Source organism: Pezoporus occidentalis, unplaced genomic scaffold, assembly GCF_034315485.1.
Source record: "Pezoporus occidentalis ecotype Australia unplaced genomic scaffold, CSIRO_AGI_Poc_V1 ctg327, whole genome shotgun sequence".
NCBI lineage: Eukaryota > Metazoa > Chordata > Aves > Psittaciformes > Psittacidae > Pezoporus > Pezoporus occidentalis.
This window is the reverse complement of record NW_026915235.1, coordinates 540,115-564,296: the sequence shown is the minus strand read 5'-3', so window position 1 is coordinate 564,296 and position 24,182 is coordinate 540,115. Positions and strand designations below refer to the sequence as shown.

Below are 24,182 nucleotides of genomic sequence, written 5' to 3'. Positions count from 1 at the left end.
GGATGATTTACTTCTTGGGAACACGCGGTCTCCCGCAGCTCCTTGCCCAAACCTGGCAGGGCTCTCTCCCTGCAGTGGCGGGGCCTCTGCAGCCGCCGGGCGGGGCCAGCTCCTCCGGGGCAGCGGGGGACAGGGCTGCAGCCGCCTGGGAGCAGGAATCAGGACTGCTCCGTGGCAGTGCGGGGCTGCCCGTGCCCTGCGCCCCATCTCACACCTCCAGCCCCTGTACCGAGCGGCCCCCGGTTTGGTGCTGTTCCTGGTGAGTCCGGCCCCCGCGCCCCGCTCTTTCCCCGTCCGCCTGCCCGTCCCTCCCCACCCCGTCGCCATCCCCTCCCCGCCGTTACGTAAAGCGGCGACGCGGCGCCTTTAAGCGCGGGGCCGGCCGGGCGCGCACCGCCCCGGCAGCTCTCGCCGGCGGCGGCAGGAGGGGGCGGTGGCGGCGGCGGCTGCTGGGTAGGGGGGAGCGGCGGCGGCGGCCCCGGGGCTCCGGCAGCGCGGCGCGGGGGGGTCGCGGCAGGGGGCGGCCCCGGGGGGGGCCCCCCCGGGTGAGCGGTGCCGGGGCTGCGGCCGCGTGCACCATCCGGGGTCAAGGCGCGAGCGGGGTGCCGGAGGGCGGGGGGTTGAGCCCAGGGGTACCGGAGGGCGGCGGAGTGGCCCCAGGGGTGCAGGAGGAGGGGGGCTTCACCCAGGGCGTGCAGGAGGCGGGGCTGGGGGAGCTGCCCCGCGGCCAGGAGCTGGTGGCCGCGGGCGGCGGGGGGCCGGGGCGCGGCGGGGGCCAGGGCCGGTGGCACTGGGTGCCGCTGGGGGAGCGGACGGGCTTGCAGGAGTGGGGCGAGCGGCCCGCGCTGGTCACCGCAGCCGGCGGCGGCCCCAAGCCGGGCGCGGAGCCGCGGCGGCCCCGGGAGCGGGGGACGGCCCGCGCGCGGCGGCGGGCGCGGGGCGCGGAGGAAGCGGCGGCGGGGGAAGAGGGGGGCAGCCCCGGGGCGCAGCCGCCGCGGAGAGCGCGGTGCGCGGTGCGGGGCGTGCAAGAGCACGGCCCCAAAGCCGGGCAGGAGCAGGGCCTGAGCCGGCGGGCGCAACAGGAGCGGGGCGGGGGGCGGCGGGAGGCGAGCCCCCCAGGCCGGGCCCGCTGGTGGGTGCGGCGGGGCCGGCAGGAGGAAGGGGAGGCCAGGGGCGGGGTGCAGGAGGAGGGCGAGTTCTACTCGGGGGAGCAGGAGCACCCCGGCGGTACCCCCGGCGCACGGAACCCCGCACACCGCCCGAGCCGCAGGCGGGCCGCCCGGCTGTGAGGCCGGACCCGGCACCCGCTGCTGGCCGCCACGCGGGGGATCCCCCCGGAGACCGGGCTGCTGCCGGCGTCGATCTGCGTACCACGGCCCGACAGGCGGGCGGGCGCATCCTGCCTGACATGTGGGCTGCCCGGAGAGCGGCCGTGCCGGTCCTCTGCCTGCGGTGACGCTGTGGACCCGGCGCGGGATGCGGTGGCAGTGGCGGTGAGCACAGAGGTAAGAGCGAGGCGCGATCCCTTGCAGGGGGTGGGAGGTGTCGGTGTGTAGCACTGCGGCACTGCCCGGCCGTGCTGTGCCTCACCGGGCACTGCTGGCACAGTGCCCCGTGGTGCTGCCGGTGCTGCTGTCGTGCCCAGGCGGCAGTATGCCCGACCCCCCTGCTCCTGCCTGCCAGGACAGAGCAGGCAGTGGGGTCTGGAGTGAGTGGGTGCTCGGTGCCCTTGAACCCTCCCAAACCGCAGCGGAAGCTGGGGGAAGGTTTTTTTTTTTCCTGGAGAAAAGGCGGCTTTGCTCTACCCCGGGCTCGTGGGAGCTCCAGCGCTGAACAGAGGATCCTTGTCCTCCCGAGCCGGCCCTGCGCACTGGGGTGTTGTGCTGCTGCTGGAACCCGAAGCAGCGATGAGGTGCAGGGAGCCTTTACCCACTGGCTTGGTGGGCTACACCGTGTCTGTGTCCAGCCACACTAGCAGGTTTTTCTCTACACACTCGGGACCCTTTGGGTACTTTTGTTCTTTGTTGGTTTCGCATTTTTTAATAAAGCCTTTAAGTTAAACCGGGTAAGGTGGTGCCGACAACCCAGTGAGGGTCCCACCTCGCCAGGAGAGCCCCGCTCTGCTCTCCCGGCACTGCCGGACCCCTTCCCTGCTCTGCAAGTATCCCGGGATGGGGTTTGCAGGTCACCGGAGGAGCCAAGGCAGGGACAGTGTCTCTGCTGCAGTGCTGCTGTCATGGGCCAGAGGCTGTGCAGGGCTCAGCTGTCTGGGCAGGGCAGGCTGGGGCAGAGCCCGGCGCTGGTGCTTCCCCACGCGCTCACCTCCCTGGAGCCGCCTTGGTGCATCATTGTGGGGTGCCCCAGTGTCGTTGGGTGCTGGTGTCAGCTCACTGCCCCATACAGTGGGTCCCCCTCATCAGTTGCTGCATACTCTGGGTGTCATGCATCCCCCCCATTTCTCAGCCCTTTGCTGAACCGACTCAGGGCAGAGCCCTTGAACAAAGTTTGTCAGTGCTGGGCTTTGCTAAAACCAGGACCTGCCTGGGGGCTGTCTCTGAGCTGGTCTGCTCTCTGACAGGCCCTTCGTTAGGGCCGGGGTCCAGGATGGACCCCGGGTGCTGCAGCTTGATGCTCCCTGCAGGGAGCGGGGCCAAAGTAGGCTCTGCACTCTCGGTCCCGCCGCACTGAGACCCAGGTGGGGGCTGTGCAGGCTGTGCAACCTGTTACCAGCCCCTGGAGCTACCCGGGCCTCGTTAGCCTGGAATTCGTTAGTGCAGGGCGTGGGCCATGTAGGTATGGCTGGGGGGCTGGGGATGCCTCCCTTCTCCTGCTCTTCCTCCTCCAGCTACTGCCACCCTGCTGTCCTGGGCTTGACTCAGCATACCCCGGGGCATGGGGGTCCTTCACGGGCAGAGGAGCAGCCACCACAGGACCAGGAACTGGTGCAGGCTTGTAGCAAAGTCTTCTCCCACCTTGCAGACCAGGCCTCGATCCGTGCCTCAGTTTCCCTCCCAGAGGCCCCATCCTGCCACTGAAGCACTGGGGTTTTCACTTCAGTCATGCCCACGAGGGATGGTAGCTGGCTGGGGCAAAGAATCGTGGGGGACATGGCCCACTCATGGGTTTTGAGGGGCAGGAGGGACCTCTTCTCCTTGCCGGAACAGGAAGGCTTTAAGGAGAAAGTCCTGCTCCAGCTCCCTGCTGAGCAGCCCCAAGGGGGGGCACTGTTCACACTGTAGCCTGGCTAATTAGGCTGACATCAATAAGCGCTAATGACCAGCAGATGCTGAATGGTCTCACCAGGGCACTGCTCTGCTCTGGTGCTGGGAAAGTGATGGGGTTTAGCTTTTGTCCCCCCAGCTCTGGGGCTCATACCTCCCCTGCTCCCAGCACCCATCATGTAGGGGAGATGCTGTGTGGTGGATGTGGCTTTATGCCCATCTGGCCTAAGACCTGCCAAATTCATCTTATGCCAGCTACAGCCTGCCCCAAGGGCAGGTCATGCAGTGGCATGGAGAGGGGGGTAATGCTGGCAGCACCCCTGGGGCAGAGGTTGGACCCTGGGCTCAGGGCCTGTGCTGGTCCCCCCCTTTCCACGGCAGGACCAGGGGCAAAGACGACCCGTGCCCCTGGGGCAAAGGGGGAGCAGCTCCACAGATGCTCTTTCAGCTGCCTGGGCAGGGAGTGACTGGATTCAGGGAGATGCTCCCACCTGTTACACTCCAGGGAGCCTGGAGGGTCTGGGTTGGGTAATATCGGGGTGCCAGGCTGGGGGGGCCCATTCTGACATCTCACTCCTGCTTTGCCCCAGGGGGACCCTACGGCCAGTGTCACCACAGCCCTGTCAGCAGCACGGCTGAGCCCTGACACCGTGTCCCCTTGCACACTGCCTGGCTCACTGTGTCACTGGGGCTGGTGCTGCCGAGGGACCCCCACAGTGCCACCACAGCGGCCCAGGTGAGTGCGGCGGGCACAAACCGACCTTGCACAGGGCAGGGTGGCAGCATCTCCACCATGGCAGTGTCCTTCGGGGACAGTTGTGCCAAGGCTCAAGTGACTCCAAGCCTGCTGCCCTCTCCCCCTCCCTGCATTGCCTGTGGGCATGGAGCTGACTGTGGGCAGTGTGCTGTGTGTGCCGGGGGGGTGTTGCTTTGCCTGCTTCTCCCCCAAAACACCGTGCTGTGTTTCTGTCTTGGTTGGAGGGGCTGGGGTGGGCATCAGCTACAGGGTCAGTGATTCCTGCCTGCAGTGAGGAGATGGGAGGTGCAAGACTGGCTCAGCCCACCCTGGCTCGACCTGCAGAGGAGATTTAGCAGAGGAAAGAGGCTTATGGAGGGGATTGGAATTGCACTGGGCTCTGTTGGGGTGGGAGGGCTCCCCACCCAGCTGCGTCTCTCCTCCTCAGGCAGCCACTGCTGCAGGCAGGGGCTCAAGAGTGGGGGATGCACTGTGCCGGTGATTAGGATCAGGCTATGGGGCCGAACTCTGGGAGTCCAGAGATGGCAGCGAGGGGTAACCGGGCACCCCGGCCTCCACGGCCACCACCACCACAGGGGTCACCAGCCCTCCGTGCCGGCCCCCCAGGAACTCCTGCTTGCCAGAGTCAGCCGAGCAAGCAGCATCGGGTACCAGCACCGAGGGAGCCAAAGCACCCACCGGTACGGGGTCCCACAGGGGGGACGTGGGGTGGGGACAGACCCTGGGGAGCTGAGCGGCAGCAGCACCCTGGGGCGGGCAGGATGTGCCTGGCAGCCCTGGTTTCGGTGGGAGCAGGGTGCATTTGTACGCGTGGGTATGTGCGTGCCCGCACGCCTGCGCCAGGCCGCTGGCTGGGGAGTGTGTCACCACAATTTGGGGCCGCCCCCGGGGCCCCGCCAGGGCTAAGCCAGCCCCGGGTGCCGCCGTAGCCGACTTGCTGCCGCCACAGCCGGTGAGATCACTTCCAGGTGACAGAGCTGCCAGGAAGGTGACAGAGCTGCCAGGAAGGTGGCAGGCTGCGGTGGCAGCAAGCGGGGTGATGTGCCGGAGGTGAGTGGGGGAGGCCTGTCTCCCTCTGGGAGCTTGCATGGGGACCCGCTGCTTTCCAGGGTCCCCTGTGAGGGGTGGTGGGTGCAGAGATGCTGCGGCCGCAGTACCCAGGGTTGCAGGAAGGGATGTGGGGCCAAACGTGGTGTTCCAGAGTGCTGGGGAGGTCCAGTGTCAGCAAGGGGAGGGACCTCCTGGGGTCAGTGCCTTGTGGGGCAGGAACAGCACACCCCATTTGGAAGTTGTCCTTGTGTTGGGGCCCCTCCGGGGTGGGAATTGCAGGCAGGTGGGTCAGGGGTGGCATGGCGTGATGCCATCCATCCTCCTACAGGGAATCTCTCATTTGGGTTTCAGCTGAGCCTGGGCAAGCCCAGAGGACCCAAGGCATGGAGGGGTGAACCACATGCGCTGTGGAGGCTGTGGGGACGGGGGTTGTCCCCCTGTGGCTTGGTGCCCCGCAGCATTGCTGTGGCTGGAGAGGCTGGTGAGGGTTTGGGGGTAGCTGGGGCCGGAGGGAAGGTGTCACGGCACGCGCGTCAGTCACAGCTGTGGCGTGCCAGCCCAGTGACGCCGGCGGCCGTGCATGGGGGTGGCTCGCTGCTCCCACGCCGCGGGCCCGGCCCGCCTCGGCTGCACAGCTGAGCTCACCTCCCTGGTATGGCGGGGCAGGAGGAGCCGCCACGGGGCGGCCCCCGCCCGGGGCAGGTGCCCCCCGGCACTGGGGGGTTTCCCCTGGGGAGGGCAGGATGGATGCGTGCTCCCACTCCTCTGGCAACACCGGGGTCTTGGGGGATGGGGGGGGTCGCGGGGTGGGCATCGTGCTCCAGTGGCGCTGACATAAGGAGCAGATTTGTCCCTAGGTCTGTGCCATGCCCCAGAGGACAAGTGGGTCCTGGGGGACTGGGTAGGGGCTGCAGGGGCCTCCCTCTGCTTCAGCTCTGGCCCAAGGGGCCTCAGAGAGTGGCTGTGGCCAGGCAGTGTTGGGCTGCGAGCCGGCCTCAGTGTGCAGGTTGGGGGTACCCCATCCCGGGGGGGTGGCCACCCAGTGCCACCTGCCCCTGCTGGGGGCTGTGCCTGGTGCAGCACCTGGCAACGGGTCTGGGAGACCCCCAGCGCCCTGCGATGGGGTGGGGAGAGAGGACTGATCCTGGGAGCCATCCTCCCCGCATGCCCCCCGGAGCCCATCCCCGCAGCGCCCGCGGGGCCTGGCTGCTCTCCCGGCACTGCCGTGCTTGCGCCAGTGCTGCCGGTCGCTGTGGAGCAGCCATCTTCCCAGCACATCCCATCCCCCTCTGCCGGCGCAGGGAAGTGGGAGGGATGCCGGGGATGCTGCCAGCCCCAGAGCCCCCCCAGCCCCTCTGCAGGTTCCCAGCGGGGTGCCTTCTCACCCACCCAGCTTGCCGCGGATCCCCGGCTGCTGAACGATGCTCCCCGCTCAACCTCATCCTCCTCCCCCCGCCTGCCTGCACCGCATCCCCGCTGGCGTGCTGCACCCTGTCCGGGTGGGGGGAGAAGGTGGCTGCGAGCGCGGCACTGGGGCTGGCATCGATGCCACCACCTTTCCCCTCGGGTGCTGGAGTGGGGACAGCAGGCGGGCAGTGAGGCTGCCGAGACGGGAGGAAGATCGCGTTGCCAAGCTGGGATCGGGGTGAGGACGGGAGCTTGATGGGCTGTCCCCGCTTCTCTTTTCCCCCATCTCTGCATCCCTCCATCCACCCCCCCCTTCCCCTCCATCACCGTCGCGGTCACCTTCACCCTCTCGCTGTTTTCCGGAACTGCAGCAACTTTCTGCCATGTGATCCCGAGCCCGGCTCCAGCCCTCGCCACCCCCAGCCAGGCGCGGGTGTCTCCGCAGAGCCCCCCGCTCGCCGCCGCGCCGCAACTGCCGCAGCCGCCCCAGCCATGGGCGAGAGATGCGACTACCAGCGCCTGAGCAGCGCCGAGGAGGAGGAGGAGATGCTCGGCTCCCTGCCCCACAGCCTCTCGGACAGCACTGGGCAGCAGGCCCTGCGGCCAGGCAGCAGGCGCCCCGCACGGTCCTCGCGGCAGGACATCGCCCCGGGCATGCCGTGCCGGCGGGTCAGTGTGGGGGGAGCGGCGGGGGGCACCCGGGCAGGCTGGGTGTCCCCCGTGAGGGCAGGGTCCTGCTGTGGGGCAGCTGGCATGAGGCACGGGGGTTCCCTGCATGGCATCTCCCCTCTCCCGGAGTCGGGGTACCCCGCAGCATCTGGGGTGGTGTGGGCATGGCATCCCCCTTCCTGGCTGTGCTCCCATCCTGACACACGGGAGCAGGGCTGCCTGCTGCTTCTTGCTGGGGAAACTGAGGCATGGGGGAATGATGGCGCAGTAGGAGGAAATAAGGGGGCACAGTGCCCATCACAGGCTGCCATCCTCGTGGAGGGGGCTGTCGGGCTGTGTGTATGGGGGGGGGGCAGTTAGGGAGCACACGTAGGTGAAGCTGCCTTGGGGTGTAGGGCAGGTGTTGGGGTGTCATGGTGGGTAGGAGCATTTCGGGGTGCTTTGGCCACCCATGTGCTGCTCAGCGTGATGCCGGGCAAGCGCAGAGGTAAGGGGCTTGCCACACAGGGGGCAGGCACCCATGGGTGCGCAGGGGTGCAGGCGGTTCCAGGTGTGCGTCAGGCAGAGGCGGGTGTGCTGCCGCCGGCTGTGAGGCGCCGGGGTGTTGGCGCACGTGCGGCCGGGCAGGGCCATGGCTGGGGGGTGTGCGGGGGTGATGCGCTTAGGGGGGCGGCTGCGGTTGTGCAGGTGCTGGGGGTCGTTCTTGTGTGGTCCCGGGGTGTGCGTGACGGTCGTCACCACCCATCCATGTGCCTGGGTGCATGCAGGGTGCACCCTGGGGGCTGCAGAGGTGGGTGTGCGCAACACGGTGAGTGTGCAGGGCGTGGAGGGCCAGGTAGCACCTCTGCTGGGGGGCTTTGCCGCCTGCCAGGTCATGGGAGTGAGATGGGCATCTATGAACCCCCCTAGGACAGGGGTTTGCTGGCTGGACTCTGCTTGCCTGTCTCAGCATTAAGGCTGTGGCATCAGCCTCTGTGCCCATGAGTCTGTGGTGGATGGGGAAACTGAGGCACGGAGCCTCCCCAGCACAGTGGGCAAGGCTGGGTGTCCCTCCTCCCCCCACTCCCTTCTGGAGACCAGTACTCCCCCAGTGTGCGCTCTGAAATGGGCAGCCTCACCTGTGGTTTGGGGGTGCAGGAGGCAAGCACACTGGCCCCAGGGGGTGCCAGTCTCAGTGGGTGCCGATCCCAGTGGGTGCCATCCCCGGCTGATGGAGGTGATGCCCCATTCAGAGCAGGGAACCCCTTGCATCACGGTGTCCCCAGAGCCAGGGAGGGGGCAGCTGGCGCGTGGCAGAGAGGTTGGTGCCGAGTGCACCGTGCCTGGGTGTCCCTGGTCAATGGGCTTCTTGTGTAGGGTGCCTGTGCCAGCTGGGATCCCGGCGGCCGTGGAAGCCGCAGCGGAGGCTCCTCTGCACCTGGGGATGCGCTTAACCCTCTCCCAGCTGCGCCCCCCCCCCCCGTCGCAACCATGGCCACAGTGGCGGGGGGGCAGACAGGCGGGGGCTGCTGCAAGAGGTTGCTGTGGGTCTGTCCTCTCTCACGCCGTGGCTGGGGATGCGGCCAGATGTTCTCCCCGGGGAGCCCGCGCCGGACATCAGTGCTGGTGTCGGGTGCCAGCTCTGCCAGGGAACGGGAGTGAGCCCCAGGGTGCTGGCGGCACCCCACAGCAGAGCCCGCGGGGACTAGCAGCTGAGCAGCGGGTGCGTTTGCCGAGCCAGAAGCTCCCCCCCGCAGTGCCCATCGCCCTGGCATCCTGCCTGTGGCCTCGGCTGGGGAGCGGAGAGCCGGATGTCTCCTCTCCCTCCCTCCTTCCCTGCTTCCTGAGGGGGGAAACTGAGGCCTGGGAGAGTTTCCCAAAGCCGGAACGGGTTTCCATGGAAATGGGAGTGGGGGTCCAGGCTCCCAGCTGCCGGAGCGGGTGCCCGCTGCTGAACAAGGGAGAAAGCGGGACATTGATGGGAGCCCGGCCCCCTGGGCGCGCGTCCCAGCCCCGGCTGAAAATAACCCCACCCCGGAGCGCTCCTTGGGCAGCCGGCCGGGACCGAGCCCCGCGGCCGGACAGGGGTCCTCAGAAGCGGCTTCAGCCAGGGGGTGACCCCAGTCCTGTCTGCCGCCACCCTCCGCCCCGGCCCTGTTGCGTTGGGGAAGGGGAGGGCCGGCCAGGAGGATCGAGAGCCGGACGGAAGAAGGGGGAGAGCCACAGCCCGCGTCCGGCTGACGGACGCCCCGAGAACCCCTGCCTGCTCGAGGGGCATCTCTGCAGCCCGGATGGCAGGGCTGCGGGTGCCCCTGCTGCGCTGAGCGGGCTCTGCCGCGGGACGCCGGCGCCCGGGAAGGGACATCGGCGGTGCCAGGAGCCGGCGACGGGCAGCCAGGCAGGATGCGACGCTTCCAAGCTTTGCGCCGATCCTTCCCCTTCCTCACCCGCTTCCGCCTCTACCGAGTAAGTGCCGACCCTCGCCCCGGCAGACCCTGTGCTGGCTGTCACTCAGCCCTGTCCCCATCGCCTGTGGGCAGGGGACCAGCCGTCCTCGGCCACCCGCGGGCGCGCACCAAAGGCCAGCGGCTGCTTTCGCGCCGTGTGCCCCCGTGTGCCCCCGTGCCCAGCTGCTTGCCGCACCCGCCGTATTTTTAGCCCAGTGCCGAGGGCTGTAATTGTGGTGACGCACCGAGGGAGTCGAGCGCAGGGGATGGAGACAGCGGGGACCCGGGGGGAGAGGAGAGGATGGAGCGGGCTGTGCTGCTGTGGGACCGGGATGAGGGTCCCACTTCACGCCCAGCTCACAGCAGCGAGGGGCAGAGACATGCCTCTTCCCAGAAAGGTGGCAATGAAAGAGGAGGAGGCAGGGATAGGGAGCGGAGGGGAACATGGAGATGCGGGGAACCGTGGGTGAGACCTGGCCTCATGCCCTGGCCTGGCTGTGGAGCTGACACCAGCAGCGCTGGGCTGCCTTCTGCCTCAGCCCAGGCACCAGGACCACCTGAAGGCTGTGATGTCCCTGTGTGTCCTGTCCCTGTGGCTGCCAGGTGAGGTGCCACCACCCGTGGCAGAGAAGACCCGCTGTGGGTCTGTGCCACAGCCCAGCCGGGTGTGTGGGGATGGTAGGGGGCTGAGTGGCAGGGCCGATGTGGCTGTCCTCTCCCCAGTCAGCCCCTCCAGCTGGGCAAAGGGAGCCTGGCAGGCACGGGGTGGCCCTCAGCTGGGGGCCGCTGCCAGGCACACCCATCCAGGAGGCTCTGCTCTCTCCTGTGTCCCTGACACTGCTGCGTGAGGACAGTTTGTGCTGGAGTAGAAATGTGGGCTGGTGTTTCTGTGGGCACCATGGGGCAGTACGAACGTCCCATCCTGCTGATGGGGTGCCTTTCCCAGCTTCCCTGGAGAGCTGGGGGCAGGCTTAGGAGATGAGTCCTGCTAGCATCCCTCACGCCCTGCCCAGGCAGCACCCCAGCCTTGGCTGTCAGGCTCTCTGGATGATGTCCCCAGTGTGAGGAGGGGGCAGAGGGGAGTGGAACAGGGTTCTCCCCCTAACCTCACATGCTCGGTGTCCCTGCAGAGGCTGAGCTGTAGCATGCAGGCGGAGGAGGGCACGGACTGGCTGCTGGAGCTGCTCACTGAGCTGCAGCTGCAGCAGTACTTCCTGCGCATCCGGGATGAGCTCAACGTCACCCGCCTCTCCCACTTCGAGTACGTCAAAAATGAGGATCTGGAGAAGATTGGCATGGGGCGCCCTGGTGCGTACACCCCCCCCGCCCCCAAAACCTCCCCCCATATCTCTGGCTGGCTGCACAGCATCTTCTGGGGATCCCAGAGGAGCATGCAGTCTATGGGGCTGGAGGGACCCCCACCCCATGCTGGGTTGGTGACAGCCACTGTGTCGTGCAGGCCAGCGGCGGCTGTGGGAGGCAGTGAAGCGGCGGAAAGCCATGTGCAAGCGGAAATCCTGGATGAGCAAGGTAGGGATGGGAGAGGGCAGGTGTGGCAGGGAAACAGGCATGCAGGAGGAGCTGGACTTCTCCACATGTTCTTCCACAGTGCCTGGCTCTTCCCCACGTCACCAGTGCCTGGCAGGGAGGCTGGCAGGGAAGGGGGCAGAAACCCCTGTGAAGCATGTGCTGCCTGCAGTGTGCTGCCTGCAGTGTGCTCCCTGCAGTGTGCTCCCATCCTGTGCAGGCTCCTGGGTTACTTCCTGGTGATGGATGTCCCTGCCGCCCCAGCACTTGGGAAGTTCATTCCTCTTGCATTATTTGCCTCTTTGCCAGGAAACTAATTTGCAGCTAATGAGCCACAGAACCTCTGCATCTCACCCCAGGCAGCTCTATGGGCGCCAATGCCCACTGGAGCCCTGCTCACCAGGCTGGGGCTGCGCCAGGGCAGGGGACCCCACGATGCTCATGTATGCCCCCAGTGCCATCTTGCCCAAGGTTGGTGATGCTGCCACCCTGGCACTTTGCACCCCCAAAAGAGCAGGATAATTGCCAGCTGGGCTCTGGGTTGTGGCCTCTTCCCTGTGTGACTCATCTGGGATGGGATGGAGACAGGATGGGCTTTTAATAGAAGGCTGCTCAGCCTCACACTGGGCACAGAAATGCCACCTCCCACCCCAGCCACATGCTGGGCCCAACCCCTGTGCACCCCACGCAGGTCCTCACTTCTGAGGATGGGATGGACCCCATCCCGTGGGGCACATCACTGGTCCTGGCACATCATCAGTCCCAGCTGGGGGAGATGGAGGGAGAGCCTGTCCACGTTCCCTCTGGGCTGGCAGTGGCAGCAGTGCCTGTTGCAAGGCCTCCGTTGCTGCAGGGATGTGTCACCACACTCTGCCCAAGCTGGAGGTTTCTCTTGGCCTTATGCCCAGGCACATTGTGTAGTCACAGCCTGGCCAAGGAATGCCCAGGGCCCTCCAAGGGCCAGCCTGGTTTGCTGAGGCTGCTGGAGTGCTGCTGCTGGGCTGCTGTGAGAGTGGGAAAGCTGAGGCTGTTCAGCCTGGAGAAAAGGCTGCGTGGAGACCTCATAGCAGTCTTCCAGTGTCTGAAGGAGTTCTGCAAGGATACCAGAGAGTGACTCTTCCTCAGGGACTGTAGTGGCAGGACAAGGGGCAAGGGGTTTAAACATAAACAGGGAAATTTCAGGTTAGACTTAAGAAGCTCTTTATTGTGAGGTTGGTGAGGCACTGGAACAGGTTGTCCAAAGAAGGCCAGGTTGGACAGACTCTTGGCTTAGTGTGTGGTGACCCTGCCCATGGCAGGGGGGATGGAACTAAATGATCTTAAGGTCCTTTCCAGCTCAAACCATTCTATGATTCTACAAATCCACATGAATCGCAGCTCAGCTAGAAGAACAGAGCCTGCTGCTGCAGCCAGCCTGCCCTGGGTAATCATGAGTTAGGGGTCATCATTAGGTTACAGAGTGTACAGGCCAGGCCGGGTGTCATCCTGGCACTCACAAACACAATGGCTTGGGGCATCTCCGCGCCTGCATCTTGCCTACCTCCATGTCCTGCAGGTGTTCAGCGGGAAGCGCCCTGAGTCAGAGCTGCCGCCCCAGCCCCAGAGCACTTTCCGCAAACCCCCCACACCACCGCCCCCCGAAGCCGGGGGCCAGCACTCCCTTACCTGCCTCGTACGGGAGCGGGACCTCTCCATCTTTGAGAAGTTGGGCGACGGCTCCTTTGGCGTTGTACGTCGTGGCGAGTGGTGCACGCCTGCCGGCAAGACGGTGAGGGGCTGTTCATGGTGGGGTGAGCCGGGCAGCAGCACCACCTGGGGGGGAAGATGCTTTGGGGCTCATCCCTGCTTTGGCCATAGCTGGATGTGGCAGTGAAGTGTCTCAAGACGGATGTGCTGAGCCAGCCGGAGGCACTGGATGACTTCATCCGGGAGGTGAATGCCATGCACTCTCTGGACCACAGGAACCTTATCCGTCTCTATGGCGTGGTGCTCTCCCACCCCATGAAGATGGTGAGTGTGGGAGGATGGGGCTGACCCCAGTGGTGCCCTGTGAGAGTTCTGTGTGGTGGGGTGAGCAAAGCTAGGCTGGATCCATATCCCAGTGCTCCACGGGCATCTCCAGTGGGGCACAAGGCTGGAAACCAGCCCAGCAAGGGTGCCTCTGGCCTGACCAACCTGCTTTTCCTACCCCATGGCCCAGGTGACAGAGCTGGCCCCACTGGGCTCCCTCCTGGACCGCCTGCGGAAGAATCAGGGTCATTTCCTCATCTCCACCCTCTGCCAATATGCCATCCAGGTGGCCAAGGGCATGGCCTACCTGGAGTCCAAGCGTTTCATCCACCGTGACCTGGCTGCCCGCAACATCCTGCTGGCCTCCAATGAGCTGGTCAAGATCGGGGACTTTGGGCTGATGCGGGCCCTGCCCAAAAATGACGACCACTACGTGATGCAGGAGCATCGCAAGGTCCCCTTCGCCTGGTGAGCCCTGGGGAGGAGGGACCTGGGGATACAGCACCCATTGCCTTCTGATGCTCACATCCTTCCCCACGCAGGTGTGCTCCTGAGAGCCTGAAGACACGCACCTTCTCCCATGCCAGTGACACCTGGATGTTTGGGGTGACTCTCTGGGAAATGTTCACCTATGGGCAGGAGCCTTGGATTGGCCTCAACGGCAGCCAGGTGAGCGCACGGCAGGGACCTGACCCCCTGCCTCACCGTGGCAGTGGTTCGGGGAGACCTGGGAACCCCTGACAGTACTCACTGCTCTGCAGATCCTGCACAAGATAGACAAAGAGGGTGAGCGGCTGCCACGGCCTGAGGACTGTCCGCAGGACATCTACAATGTCATGCTGCAGTGCTGGGCACACAAGCCTGAGGATCGACCCACCTTTGTGGCCCTGCGGGACTTCTTGGTGGAGGTGGGTGCGCAGGCAGGCGGACAGGGGCTCCAGCACTCCCTTCCCCTCGGCTCTGCTTAAGTGTAGGCAGAGTTCAGGGTACCACTCAGGCAGGAGGTGACATTGGGGGATTCAGCCCAGGCAGCCCTGCAGGCTGGGAGGTGAGGGGCAGTGATGTGGTCACAGCAGGTCCCTGGGTACTACCTGGCCCTTGTCCAGCCCAGGGGTGTTACAGCTGAGTAGGGGCTGGGAGTGGTGATGCTGTCTCTTGCCCCACTTTTGAGGCTCCCCTGCCTTCCCCTACGTGGGGCTGCAGCTAGTCTCAAAACAGGGCAAGGATGGATGGTGGGGGTCTGCATCACCTTGTTTTCACCCTCATTTCTCCCAGGCCCAGCCCACTGACATGAGGGCACTGCAGGACTTCGAGGAGCCGGACAAGCTGCACATCCAGATGAACGACATCATCACAGTCATCGAGGGCAGGTACTGCTCAGGGTGTGAGGGCACGTACTGCACGGGAGCAGTGTCAGGTATTGCACTAGAGGGGCATGGACCAGCGGCCAGCTTCAGGGCTGCCAGTTTGCATGGGCACAGGGGGAATCAGGAGACTGGGGGCACTGGCAGAGCTGTGGAGCAGGGATGGGGGAGAGTGGGCTCTGCCCCCTAGCACACCTGACTGTGTAGTCCACAGGTGAGCTGCCCCACTGCCCTGGGAGGTGTGCAGTGCCCCAGGCAGCACAGCAGTGTGGGGCCACTGCAATGTGTGGGGTGCAGCAATGCCTATGGGCAGCACAGCTCTACCTGCGCTGCCCAAAACATCCACCCGCTGACTCACCCACTCTGCCTCTGGGTTTGCCGTAGCCTTGTCCCTGGAAACCGGCTGCCCCAGAACAGCTCCCCACTGATAGCAGTGGGGACCTGCCACTGCTGTGGGGCCAGGAGAGATGCTGGGGAGCTCAGTACCACGGTGGCATGACCAGTCACCCCCTGCGCTGTCGGCTCTGCTCCTTGGTCGCTGCTAGCCACGCCGGAGCACAGCCATCCCCTTCCACTACCCCGGTGACCTGTGGACTGGGGGGACTTTTGGTCCCTGCATTCCCATCCTAGTGTGTGGCTGTGCCACTCCAGCATGCGGACAGTGGAGACCCCTAGGAAGAGCTCTATGTCCCTTTGCTCCGCTGGCACATGGGAGGCTGCTCCCGCCTCCAGCCCCAGGGGGTGAGGAGAAAGGCTCTGTCCTTCCCCCCTTCCCGGGACCAGCTCCCCGCCGTTAGTCACAGCCCGGAGGTGAATCAGGCCGGATTTGTGTGTCTTCAGGGACCGGCTTTCTCTCCGGCGGCCGCCGCCAGGGATGACTCTTGCCCAGGGTCTGGCGGTTTAATTGCAGGGAGGGGAGGGGAAGGGAAGCGGCGTCGGCGGAGGGAGGGAAGAAGGGAGGTAGGGAAGGAGCGGCGGAGGGCGGCGCGGCCGCGCCAGTGCGCCTACATCGTCCCCGGCGCGCATCACGGGCTGGGGATCCAGCTCCCGCGCCCCCCGCCCCGCCGTCGGCCCCAGGTGAGCCGCGGGGGGGGCGGCGGGGAGCGAGAGGTTGTCAGGAGCGGGACGGGGGTACGTGGTTGCGCTGCAATGAGTCGGGGAGGGCCGTGAGCGCGGTGGAACCGGGGCGCAGCCTCCCCTGCCTCAGTTTTCCTGGGGGACGCCGGTGCTCGGTGGCCCGCGGTGGGCACGTTTTGGGGGTGCTGGGTCCGAGCAGGCGGGGTGAGCTCTGCAGCCGGGGGCTGCTGGTGCTCCCGGAACGGAACCCCCATCCCCGTGCCTCGGTTTCCCCCCCCGGGGTGCCTGCTCCCCACCGCGCTGCCGGCGCGGATGCCTGGGCTGGGAGGGGAGGGCTGGCGGAGGGGGTTGGGGGCTCCTCCCGGGGGCCGCGCATCCGGCCCCGCCGAGGCCGCCCGGGGCACCGTAAACACCCCCCCACCCCTTTACAAGCCCCTGCCTGTCGTTCGGCGGGCGCTGGCCGTGCGTACGTGTGTGTGGGCAGGGGCAGGGACCTACCTGAAAGCCCCCCGGGGACCCAGGCGGTCGCAGGAGAGGGCTCTCGGGGGGAAGCCAGGGAAGAGCCGCAGCGGGATCGTGCCGGGGTTCCGCGCCTGGATCCGGTGGGACGAGGCCGGGAGAGGAGGGGAGCGAAAGGGCCGGCCCAGCCGCAGCATCCCTCCGGTGGGATGCGGCGGTGTCGCGACGCGGGGAGGGCGAGTGGACGGGACCTCCCGGGGAGGGGGAGCCGGCTCCTGCCTGTCCCGGTGCGGGTGAGGGATGGTGCCCGGTACCGGCTGGGCTCTGCTGCGGCCACGCCGAGGGGTCCTGGCGGCTGGCTGGCGGCGAGCGGGGAAGGTAAACAGGAAAAGGGCTGAGCTGGTGGCCGGGGGTGACTCACAGGTGACTCCAGGAAACCGTGGGGCCGTGCCAGCCTCGCCAGGCTGGCACCGCCACCGCCCCCTCCCCGGAGCACGCCCTACCCACGGAGAACGGGGGACCCGGCAGGCGGGGGGCGGGTAGGGTCGGAGTACCCCCACATTCATCTGGTGCAGTGCCTGGGGTACCCTTTCCTGCCCCCTACCTGCCCCTCTCCTGTCCCAGTTCCCACCCGGGCTAGGTGACCCCCCCTTCTTCTCCTGGAGCAGGCAGCTCCTAGGGCACGCTGGGGACCAGCATCCCAAGGTGGCATTGTCTGCCTGCCTATCTTCCCTTGCCCTCACCAACCTGCATGAGGCTCACTGATAAGGGAGCGAGGAAGACCTCCCAATTAAGAGTTGAATGTTCATCGTCAGACCCCAGCCGTGTTCCTTGTGCCATCCTTGGCTGCATAGGGCACAGGAGGACCAGGGGTGAGCAGCTCCATGCAGGCAGCACCCCAAGGCTCCTGCATAATTTGGGGCAGCTGGGAGGAGGAAGGGGCACATCTTTGTGGGCACAAGCAGGCAGCTTTGTTCCCTACCCCCCACATCCCCAGCACCACTGGGTGCAGGGGCCCACAGGGTGGGAGGCAGAGGGCACTGTCAGCTCAGGGTTGGGATCCTGGACACCTGGGCTCTCTTCCTGGCTGTGCCACTGCTCGCCTGCTTGGACTTGGACAAGTCACCTTGCCTCCTCCCCTGTCACCGGGACAGGCATGTGTCCCCCTCTCATACCCTTGTTGGTAACGAGGTCCTTTTTATTCTTTAGGGCTGAGAATTACTGGTGGCGGGGTCAGAATAAGCGGACCCTAAAAGTGGGCCAGTTCCCCCGAAACACGGTGACCTCGGTGGCAGGGTTGTCGGCGCACGACATCAGCCAGCCGCTTAAAAACAGCTTCATCCACACGGGCCATGGAGACACCAACCCCCAGCATTGCTGGGGGTTTCCTGATAAAATTGATGAGTAAGAAAATCTTTTATCTTCTCTGCATCCCCTGCCTGCTCTCTGCTTTCCCTGCTGCCCGCTGGGCATGGAATGAGCCATGGTTTGGCCATCCTGTGTTCGCCTTGCTAGTGAAACATCTCTTCCGCCCCTCTGCTTTACTGAGGGTGGTGGCTCCGGGAAGGGTCCCTGTGGCTGGACTAACTCCCTCTCTTCTTCTTACTAATGGGGTCAAGGGCAGGGAGGGCTGCTGTGCTTTTGTGGGGGCTGTCTGGGGTGGGGGGGGGGGAGTATCTTCTAGCCCTGCAGCCCTTCATGCTGTCCCGGGCTGGAGGGACATCAGTAAGCACCACCCTGGATGTGGCCGTGTTAACCACAATGCTTTTGGGATGTCCCAGGGCTGCTAAACCTGCGCCTTTCTGTGCCTGCATGGAGGGAAGCTGTGATGGGGGTGTAGACTCACCCCCTGCTTTTAACAGCATGAGTTAAAACAGCACACCATGAAAGAAATCCACCAAAATGCTTTCTCCACCCCCTGTTCCATCAGGACAGACCCAGGTTGTTCTGATGGAGGGGGTCGGGTGCCTGTACCTCCTTGCCATGTGGGACTGACGCGCTTAGTGTGTTGCTGGGGGATGGTGGGCAGGGGTGCTTGGCTCAGGGCAGAGGGCATGGGGATCTCTGCCAGCACTGGGCTGGGGGGACGTGGGAGGGCTGTGTGTGGGGGGCAGGATAGGATTTCAAAGCCTGGAAAGCTACAGCTGGGTAAAGCCAGCTCTTGTGCCTGGCTAAGCACATCCCCTGGGATCGTGATCACCACTGCTGCTCAGCTTCCCACCCCCAGGACATCTCTGCCGGTGCCCTCTGCCCCAGCCTGACTCCCCAAGGCCACCCGGTGGGCTGAACCTCGGGGGGCTGGACCGGGGCGCCGTGCACACAGCCCTGCTCGTGCCCCAGCAGGCTCCCGCTGCGTGGGCACGGTGCTGGGTACGTGCTGCCGGGCTGCCGAGAACGCACCGAGCTGGGCACACACCCAGGCCTTGGGGCTGCACCGGCTCCCACCGGCTCCTGCCTCGCCGCACCCAGCTTGCGATGGCTCGCCCGCGCCTCCCGGCACCCCACCAGCGTGCCGTGCTGTGCTGTACCGGGGTGCCCTGCCCTGCGTGCAGCGTCATGCCGGGGCACCCTGGTGCTGCGGTGTGTCCCGGCCACCACGCCCCGTACAAGTACACTGGGCACGGCACCCTGCTTGCAATCCCCTGGGTTACAGCGCATCATATGCGTGGTGCTGGGATGGCACCAGGCTCTGTGCTGCAGCACTGAAAGCCTCTAGGGTGTGGTGCCCCCGTGCTCACAGAGACGGTACTCACTGGGGCATGGGGCATGGTGGAGGTGGGGTGTACCAAGGGACAGGGCACAAGCTCAGGGTGCAAGGGGTCCTATGAGGCCTCTGCTGACCTCCAGGCACTCTCCTGTCTCCCCACAGGCTGTACCTGGGAAATCCCATGGACCCTCCTGACATTTTAGGTGTGGACCCGAGTGCTGCCAGACCCACCCAGCTTCCTGGCAGGGCTAAAAGTGAGTCGCTTTTCTCCTTATCCCTGCTTGTCAGCCGTGCAAAGTCCTTGGGCCCTGCTGCCAGGGTGATGGGCTGTGGACCCTCTCCTTTCTCTCTGCTGCCACTTGCTGTTCACAGACCCAGGGGGAGCTGGGGTGACAGGGTGTGTTGTCACCTGGCCAAATGCCACCGCCAGCAGCGTGGGTGGCCTGTGGCTCTGCCCGGCTGGACTCTGCCCTGCTGCCCTTCGTCCAGGTCCCTCGTCCACTCCCAGCCTCCCGCGGCCAGGCTCCCCAGTACAGGGGATCTCGGTGGAGCTGCCACGTGGAGGGAGCTCAGACGCTGTGCGGGTGCCACAAATGCCCTAATCCTGCAGTTTTCCCTTGGTGGGGCTTCCCACCGGCATCCTCCCCGCACCCCAGCGGTGATGCGGGACATGATGAAGCATGCACCCCGCTAACAAGCACCCTGACTGCCGCTTGCTTCGTGCGCGCACCCCACGCCTCTCCTCTCGGGCTCTCTCTTCTCCTGCAGGGCAGCCACCTCCGCGCCCACCTCAGCCTACCGTCCTGCTCACCAGTAAGTTGGGCTTTTACGGGTGCTTCTCTCCCTCCTTTGTGCCCTTCTTTTCTCTCTTAGCTCCTTTTCCTGTCTCTGCATCCCGGGTACCACCATGAGCGTTGGCATCTGCAGGGGGGACGGAGATGAGGAGCTGGGTGTTGGGGTCTGCAGGGTGAGGAAGGGCAGGGTACCCCTCAGGCCTCCAGCACCCTTCTGCCTGCCCTGGTGCATCACTACACCCAAGTGGGAGAGGAAAGGTGGCTGAAGCTGTCAGGCAGTTTGGGGGTTAGGGACGCAAGTGCCCCTCCTGGCACCCCTGGGATGGGTGCCAGGAACCTCACCATCCCTCTCTGTCTACCTCCTAGAGCCCTGCTACGACCCAGTCAGTGAGGAGGAGGAGGGTCTGCCAGGTGGTCTCCGGAAGCTCTGCCTGAAGAAGCCAGGCCCAGGCAAGGGTCTGCGACCGGTCAAGCCATCGGCACGGGTTCCAGGCACCAAGGTGGGCGAGCGGCAGCCCAGCCGCCAGCTGACCAGTGAGGGGCCGCCAGGCAGCGAGGTGACCCTCATTGATTTTGGGGAGGAGGTGCCCCAAGGTAGCCCCTCACCAGTGGGGGAGCTGACAGCCCCGTCGTTGGCCAAGCTGGCCATGGAGGCCTTCTCCTTGCTGGACAAGACCCCCCCACAGAGCCCTACGCGGGCTCTACCCCGGCCCCTCCACCCTACGCCAGTGGTGGACTGGGACGCCCGCCCCTTGCCCCCACCACCTGCCTATGATGACGTGGCGCAGGATGAGGACGACTTCGAGGTCTGCTCCATCACCAGCCCTCCGAGCCGGCGGGGCAAGACCAACTATGGCTTTGTGGATGAGGGCGAGCGGGGACCAACGCTGGAGGACAACCTCTTCCTGCCCCCCAAGGAGATGAAGCAGCCCAGCATGATGCAGACCACAGAGCTCTTTGAGGAGCTGCAGCAGGAGTGCATGAAGAGGCTTAATGTCCCCCTGGGACCAGCTGCCCCCACAGACGACAAGCCCCAAATCCCACCCCGTATCCCTATCCCGCCCCGGCCCGTACGCCGTAATGAGCCCGGGCGCTGGTCGGGGGAGCTCTCCCCAGCATCAGGGGGTGAGGAGGACCGTCCGCCCCAGATCCCACCCCGGGACCCGCTGTCGCAGCCCACCTCCCGGACACCCAGCCCCATGGCCCTGCAGGTGGGGTCCCCCCCGCAACGTGCCGCCCTCTGCTCTTGCCTCTCCACGTCGCCAGGGAAGCCCATGCCCACCACGCAGAGCTTTGCCCTGGACCCCAAGTACGCCACCCCCAAGGTCATCCAGGCACAGGGCAAGGACTGTTCCAAGGGACCCTGCATCCTGCCCATCGTGAAGGATGGGCAGAAGGTCAGCAGCACCCACTACTACCTGTTGCCCGAGCGCCCTGCCTACCTGGACAAGTATGAGAAGTTCTTCAAGGAGGCCAAAAGCCCCGAGGAGGTGCAGGCATCACGCCTGGTCACCACAGCTACTGTTCGTCCCATGGTGCAGCAGCTGCCAACAGACTGCAAAGCCAACTTCTCCTCCAACAACAGCAATCCTGGGCCCAAGTGCCTGGTGAAAGCCTCCTGCAGTCTCCAGAAGATCATCTACGATGGGCCGGATGGCTGCCGCCCTGCTGACAAGATCCGGCTGGTAAGTGGCATCCATGAGCAATAGGGGCACAGGGGCCATGGACTCACTGGAGCAAAAGGCATCCCCACCCTGGTTTCCCCAAGTTCAACCCCTGGGGGTTGGCTGCATGTGGTCCCCAGATGTGCTGTGGGACATAAGTGTCACTGCAACTCCAAAATGGGGATCACAGGCCCTTTTACTCCAAATTAGCTCCATCCATGGCCGCAGGGAGCGGGGAGGAAGGTGGCTGACACTATGGTCCCTTTGGGTTCTCCTGGCTGGTCCGTGGTGGCCAGGAGTCTGCACCCAAGCCCAGGAGAGGCTGAAGATCCCAGGGATGAGGATGGCCCCAGCTCCAAGCTGACGGTGCTCTGCAGATACAGAGCCAGGGTGGAGGGCAGCCCTGGTGTTCTGCTCCAGCCACTGCCTCCTCACTGCTCAGGTCAGGTAGCAGACACTGACCTCAACCTCTCCTCAGGTGCAGGACACAGTGCACGGTGTGACCACCGAGGAGTGCCAGGCGGCCCTGCAGAACCATGGCTGGAGCGTCCAACGGGCCATCCAGTACCTGAAGGTACCGTACACCCCTGTCCACCTGCCCCAGCTCCTGTGGGAGTGCTGGCACCCCTGTCACCTCCCTTGCCATGCCCTGTCCCCTTGCAGGTGGAGCAGCTTTTTTGCCTGGGGCTGAAGTCCCGTGTTGAGTGCCACCGGGTGCTGGAGATGTTCGACTGGAACCTGGCCCAGGCCAGCTCCCACCTCCTTGATCCCTACAGCACCACCCGCCAGAAGTAGGGGCACGGATGGTTTTTCGGGGTGGGGGGTGTCCATGCCATGCTGCTCTTGGCCATGTGGCATCATCACCCTTCCTGAGCCTGTGTCCTCTTCTCTCCTTACAGGCGGTGACAGTGGGGATGGGGCGAGCTGTGTCAGATCCGGAGCAGGCATCTCACTGTGGGGCCACCCCGTGGTGCCCACCCTCACCTACACAACCTGCTGCTGGACTCCGGACTGAGCTGCCACTTGGGGGATGGGGACACCCCGAAAGGGTGCCTGCTCAGCGCCCGTGACTTGTCAGGGTGCCTGCACCTTGGCTTCAGTGATGGGCTCCATCCCCATGCCCCTTGTTGAATTGTTTTTGTAAAGAGAAATGTAATTTTAATATATATATTATGTATATATAAAAAACTATTCTATGGAGAGGAGGAGGGTGCCTGTAGTTGTCTCCCAGGTTCATCCCTGCCAACGCACAGGGACAGACCATGTCTCCATGGGTGCTGGTTCCTCCCTGTGCAGGCAGCTGTGGCTGTGACCCATGGGACCTGCCACAGGGATGGAACTCAGGTGCAGAGTGCCAGGGAGGGGATGCACATGTGCTGTGATGCCCAGCAGGCGCTGGGGATCTCTAGGGAACTGTGACGTGTAAAACACACTGGTGATGGCTCCCAGGCTGTTTTGGGGTGCACAGGTCTCTCCATCTGAGGTGCTGAAGTTGGTCGCATGTTGTCCCAGGTGCAAAGCTGGAAGGCTGGGCAGGTTTCTCCTGCTGTGAGGAAGCAGTATTGCCCCCAGCGATGTCCTGCAGCAGGGCCCCCCTTTCCCAGTGCCCCAAGGTTTGGATCCTGGTGACGCCTGACTCATGCCCAGGCAGGGAGTGCCGGGACCTGCCTTGCTCCCCGGCCCACGCGAGGGGCGTTGTGCAACCAGATGCCACCGCGCAGCCAGAGCCAGGTGTTGTAGGAGGGGGGGATGGCTCCTGTGGGGTCCCAGGCCCCCCCAGTCACTGTCAGAGCCCCTCAGCTGGCTTTCCTGAGGTGGCAGCAGCAGGAAGGGGTCTCTGAGTGTGTAGGAGAAACCAATGTGGAGCATGGTGGACCTCAGTTCCCAAAAATCAGTCCCTGGGCTTTGGTCATGCCTGGTCCACAGGATGCCTTCTGCTCCAGAGCTGGTGGCTTCAGAGGAGTGACTCCACCATGCGTGGTGAATCGCCTGGCAGGAAGGGCTGCCTCAGCATGTTCATGTGTCCTTCCCTGTGGCAGTGGTGTCTGGCTACATCAGCTATGTGCTATGTGCACCCTGGCCTTCCCTAAGCATGGGAACGGAGAGGTTTGCTGATGCTGCCATGGGAGCAGTCATGCACAGGTGCTTTGGACCCTCTGGGCCTCAGTTTCCCCATCTGAAGTGCAGCTACCATAGCATGGCAGCTGGGGGAAGATGGCTGTCAATGAAGCGAGGAAGGCCCAACAGCTTCACCAGCTTACTTCTCATCTTTAAATGGTGCCCCAGCTGGTCTCGGCTAGGCTCTGTGAAGAAGCAAACCTGTGTTTGCTGAAGTGGCCCCACTGGTTCCCTTTGCACGGTGAGGTTGCCTCTGTCCCCAGTGGAAGGTGACCTGCAACCCAGGACAAGGCCCAGCCCTCCTGCCCATGTGGGAACAGGCCCTCCCTGCCAGGCTTACGTGGCTGTTTGCCGCGATGGCACTGATAACCCCTGCACACAGGTCCCCGGGCAGCGGTGCTGGCAGCGCCAGGAGGGGACAGGGGCAGGGCTCACACGCAAGACCCCGAGGGTGCAGCAGGAGGCTGCTCCTTCCTTCTTCCTCCTTGGCTGCAAACCAACCCCTGCTGGGGGTTATCAGCCGCGGCCAAGCATGGCAGGGACCCAGCAGTAAACAGAGGGGTTGATGAGAGGATGAAGAGCCCGGGGCTGACACCCCCCCCCCCCGCCCCAGAGGTGTTGGGGACCCCTGTCCCCACACGCCATCCCAGGGCCCTTGGCACAGGTGACTTGGCAACCCATGGGGTGCTTTCTGGGTTCTGGAGCCCCCAACCTTGGGGTGTCAACCATGGGATCAAGGACCTTGAAACTTCCCATGGCACAATGTGTGTTCCCCAGCATCAGTGGGTCCCCAGGACATGGACATAGCCATGGTTGTGGCAGGCTGTGAGGGCAGGAGCCATCAGTGCCCCAGGGAGGGTAAGTCAGTGCCCCAGGCGGGGTATGTGGCGTCCTGTCCCCCCCACCTGAGGGAGTGCTCACTGGTGGAGCCA

General features: G+C 65.1%; 2 protein-coding genes across 11 annotated transcripts; one reads left to right on the top strand and one right to left on the bottom strand.

Moving 5' to 3' along the window:
- Positions 1–158: 158 nt before the first annotated feature.
- LOC134168914 (basic proline-rich protein-like) lies at positions 159–1,410 on the bottom strand. The gene is made up of 2 exons (XM_062629064.1): positions 853–1,410; positions 159–800 (listed from the first exon to the last, which is right to left on the bottom strand). Exons 1-2 carry the CDS (start codon positions 1,408–1,410, stop codon positions 159–161), a joined length of 1,200 nt encoding a protein of 399 aa, XP_062485048.1.
- On the top strand, positions 1,365–22,332 carry TNK2 (tyrosine kinase non receptor 2). 10 transcript variants are annotated; one of them, XM_062629040.1, is made up of 18 exons: positions 1,371–1,505; positions 3,812–3,957; positions 6,807–7,104; positions 10,661–10,838; positions 10,990–11,060; positions 12,613–12,825; positions 12,915–13,067; positions 13,258–13,535; positions 13,610–13,736; positions 13,829–13,975; positions 14,343–14,437; positions 17,177–17,371; positions 18,837–18,928; positions 19,443–19,487; positions 19,835–21,153; positions 21,611–21,706; positions 21,796–21,923; positions 22,032–22,332. In XM_062629040.1, exons 3-18 carry the CDS (start codon positions 6,928–6,930, stop codon positions 22,036–22,038), a joined length of 3,321 nt encoding a protein of 1,106 aa, XP_062485024.1. In that variant the 5' UTR covers positions 1,371–1,505; positions 3,812–3,957; positions 6,807–6,927; the 3' UTR covers positions 22,039–22,332. The 10 variants fall into 10 exon arrangements, with proteins under 10 accessions (XP_062485026.1, XP_062485027.1, XP_062485024.1 ...); XM_062629042.1 differs by lacking the exon at positions 6,807–7,104 and having other exon boundaries at positions 1,365–1,505; XM_062629039.1 differs by lacking the exons at positions 1,371–1,505; positions 3,812–3,957 and adding an exon at positions 5,847–6,673.
- The last annotated feature ends 1,850 nt before the right edge of the window (positions 22,333–24,182 follow it).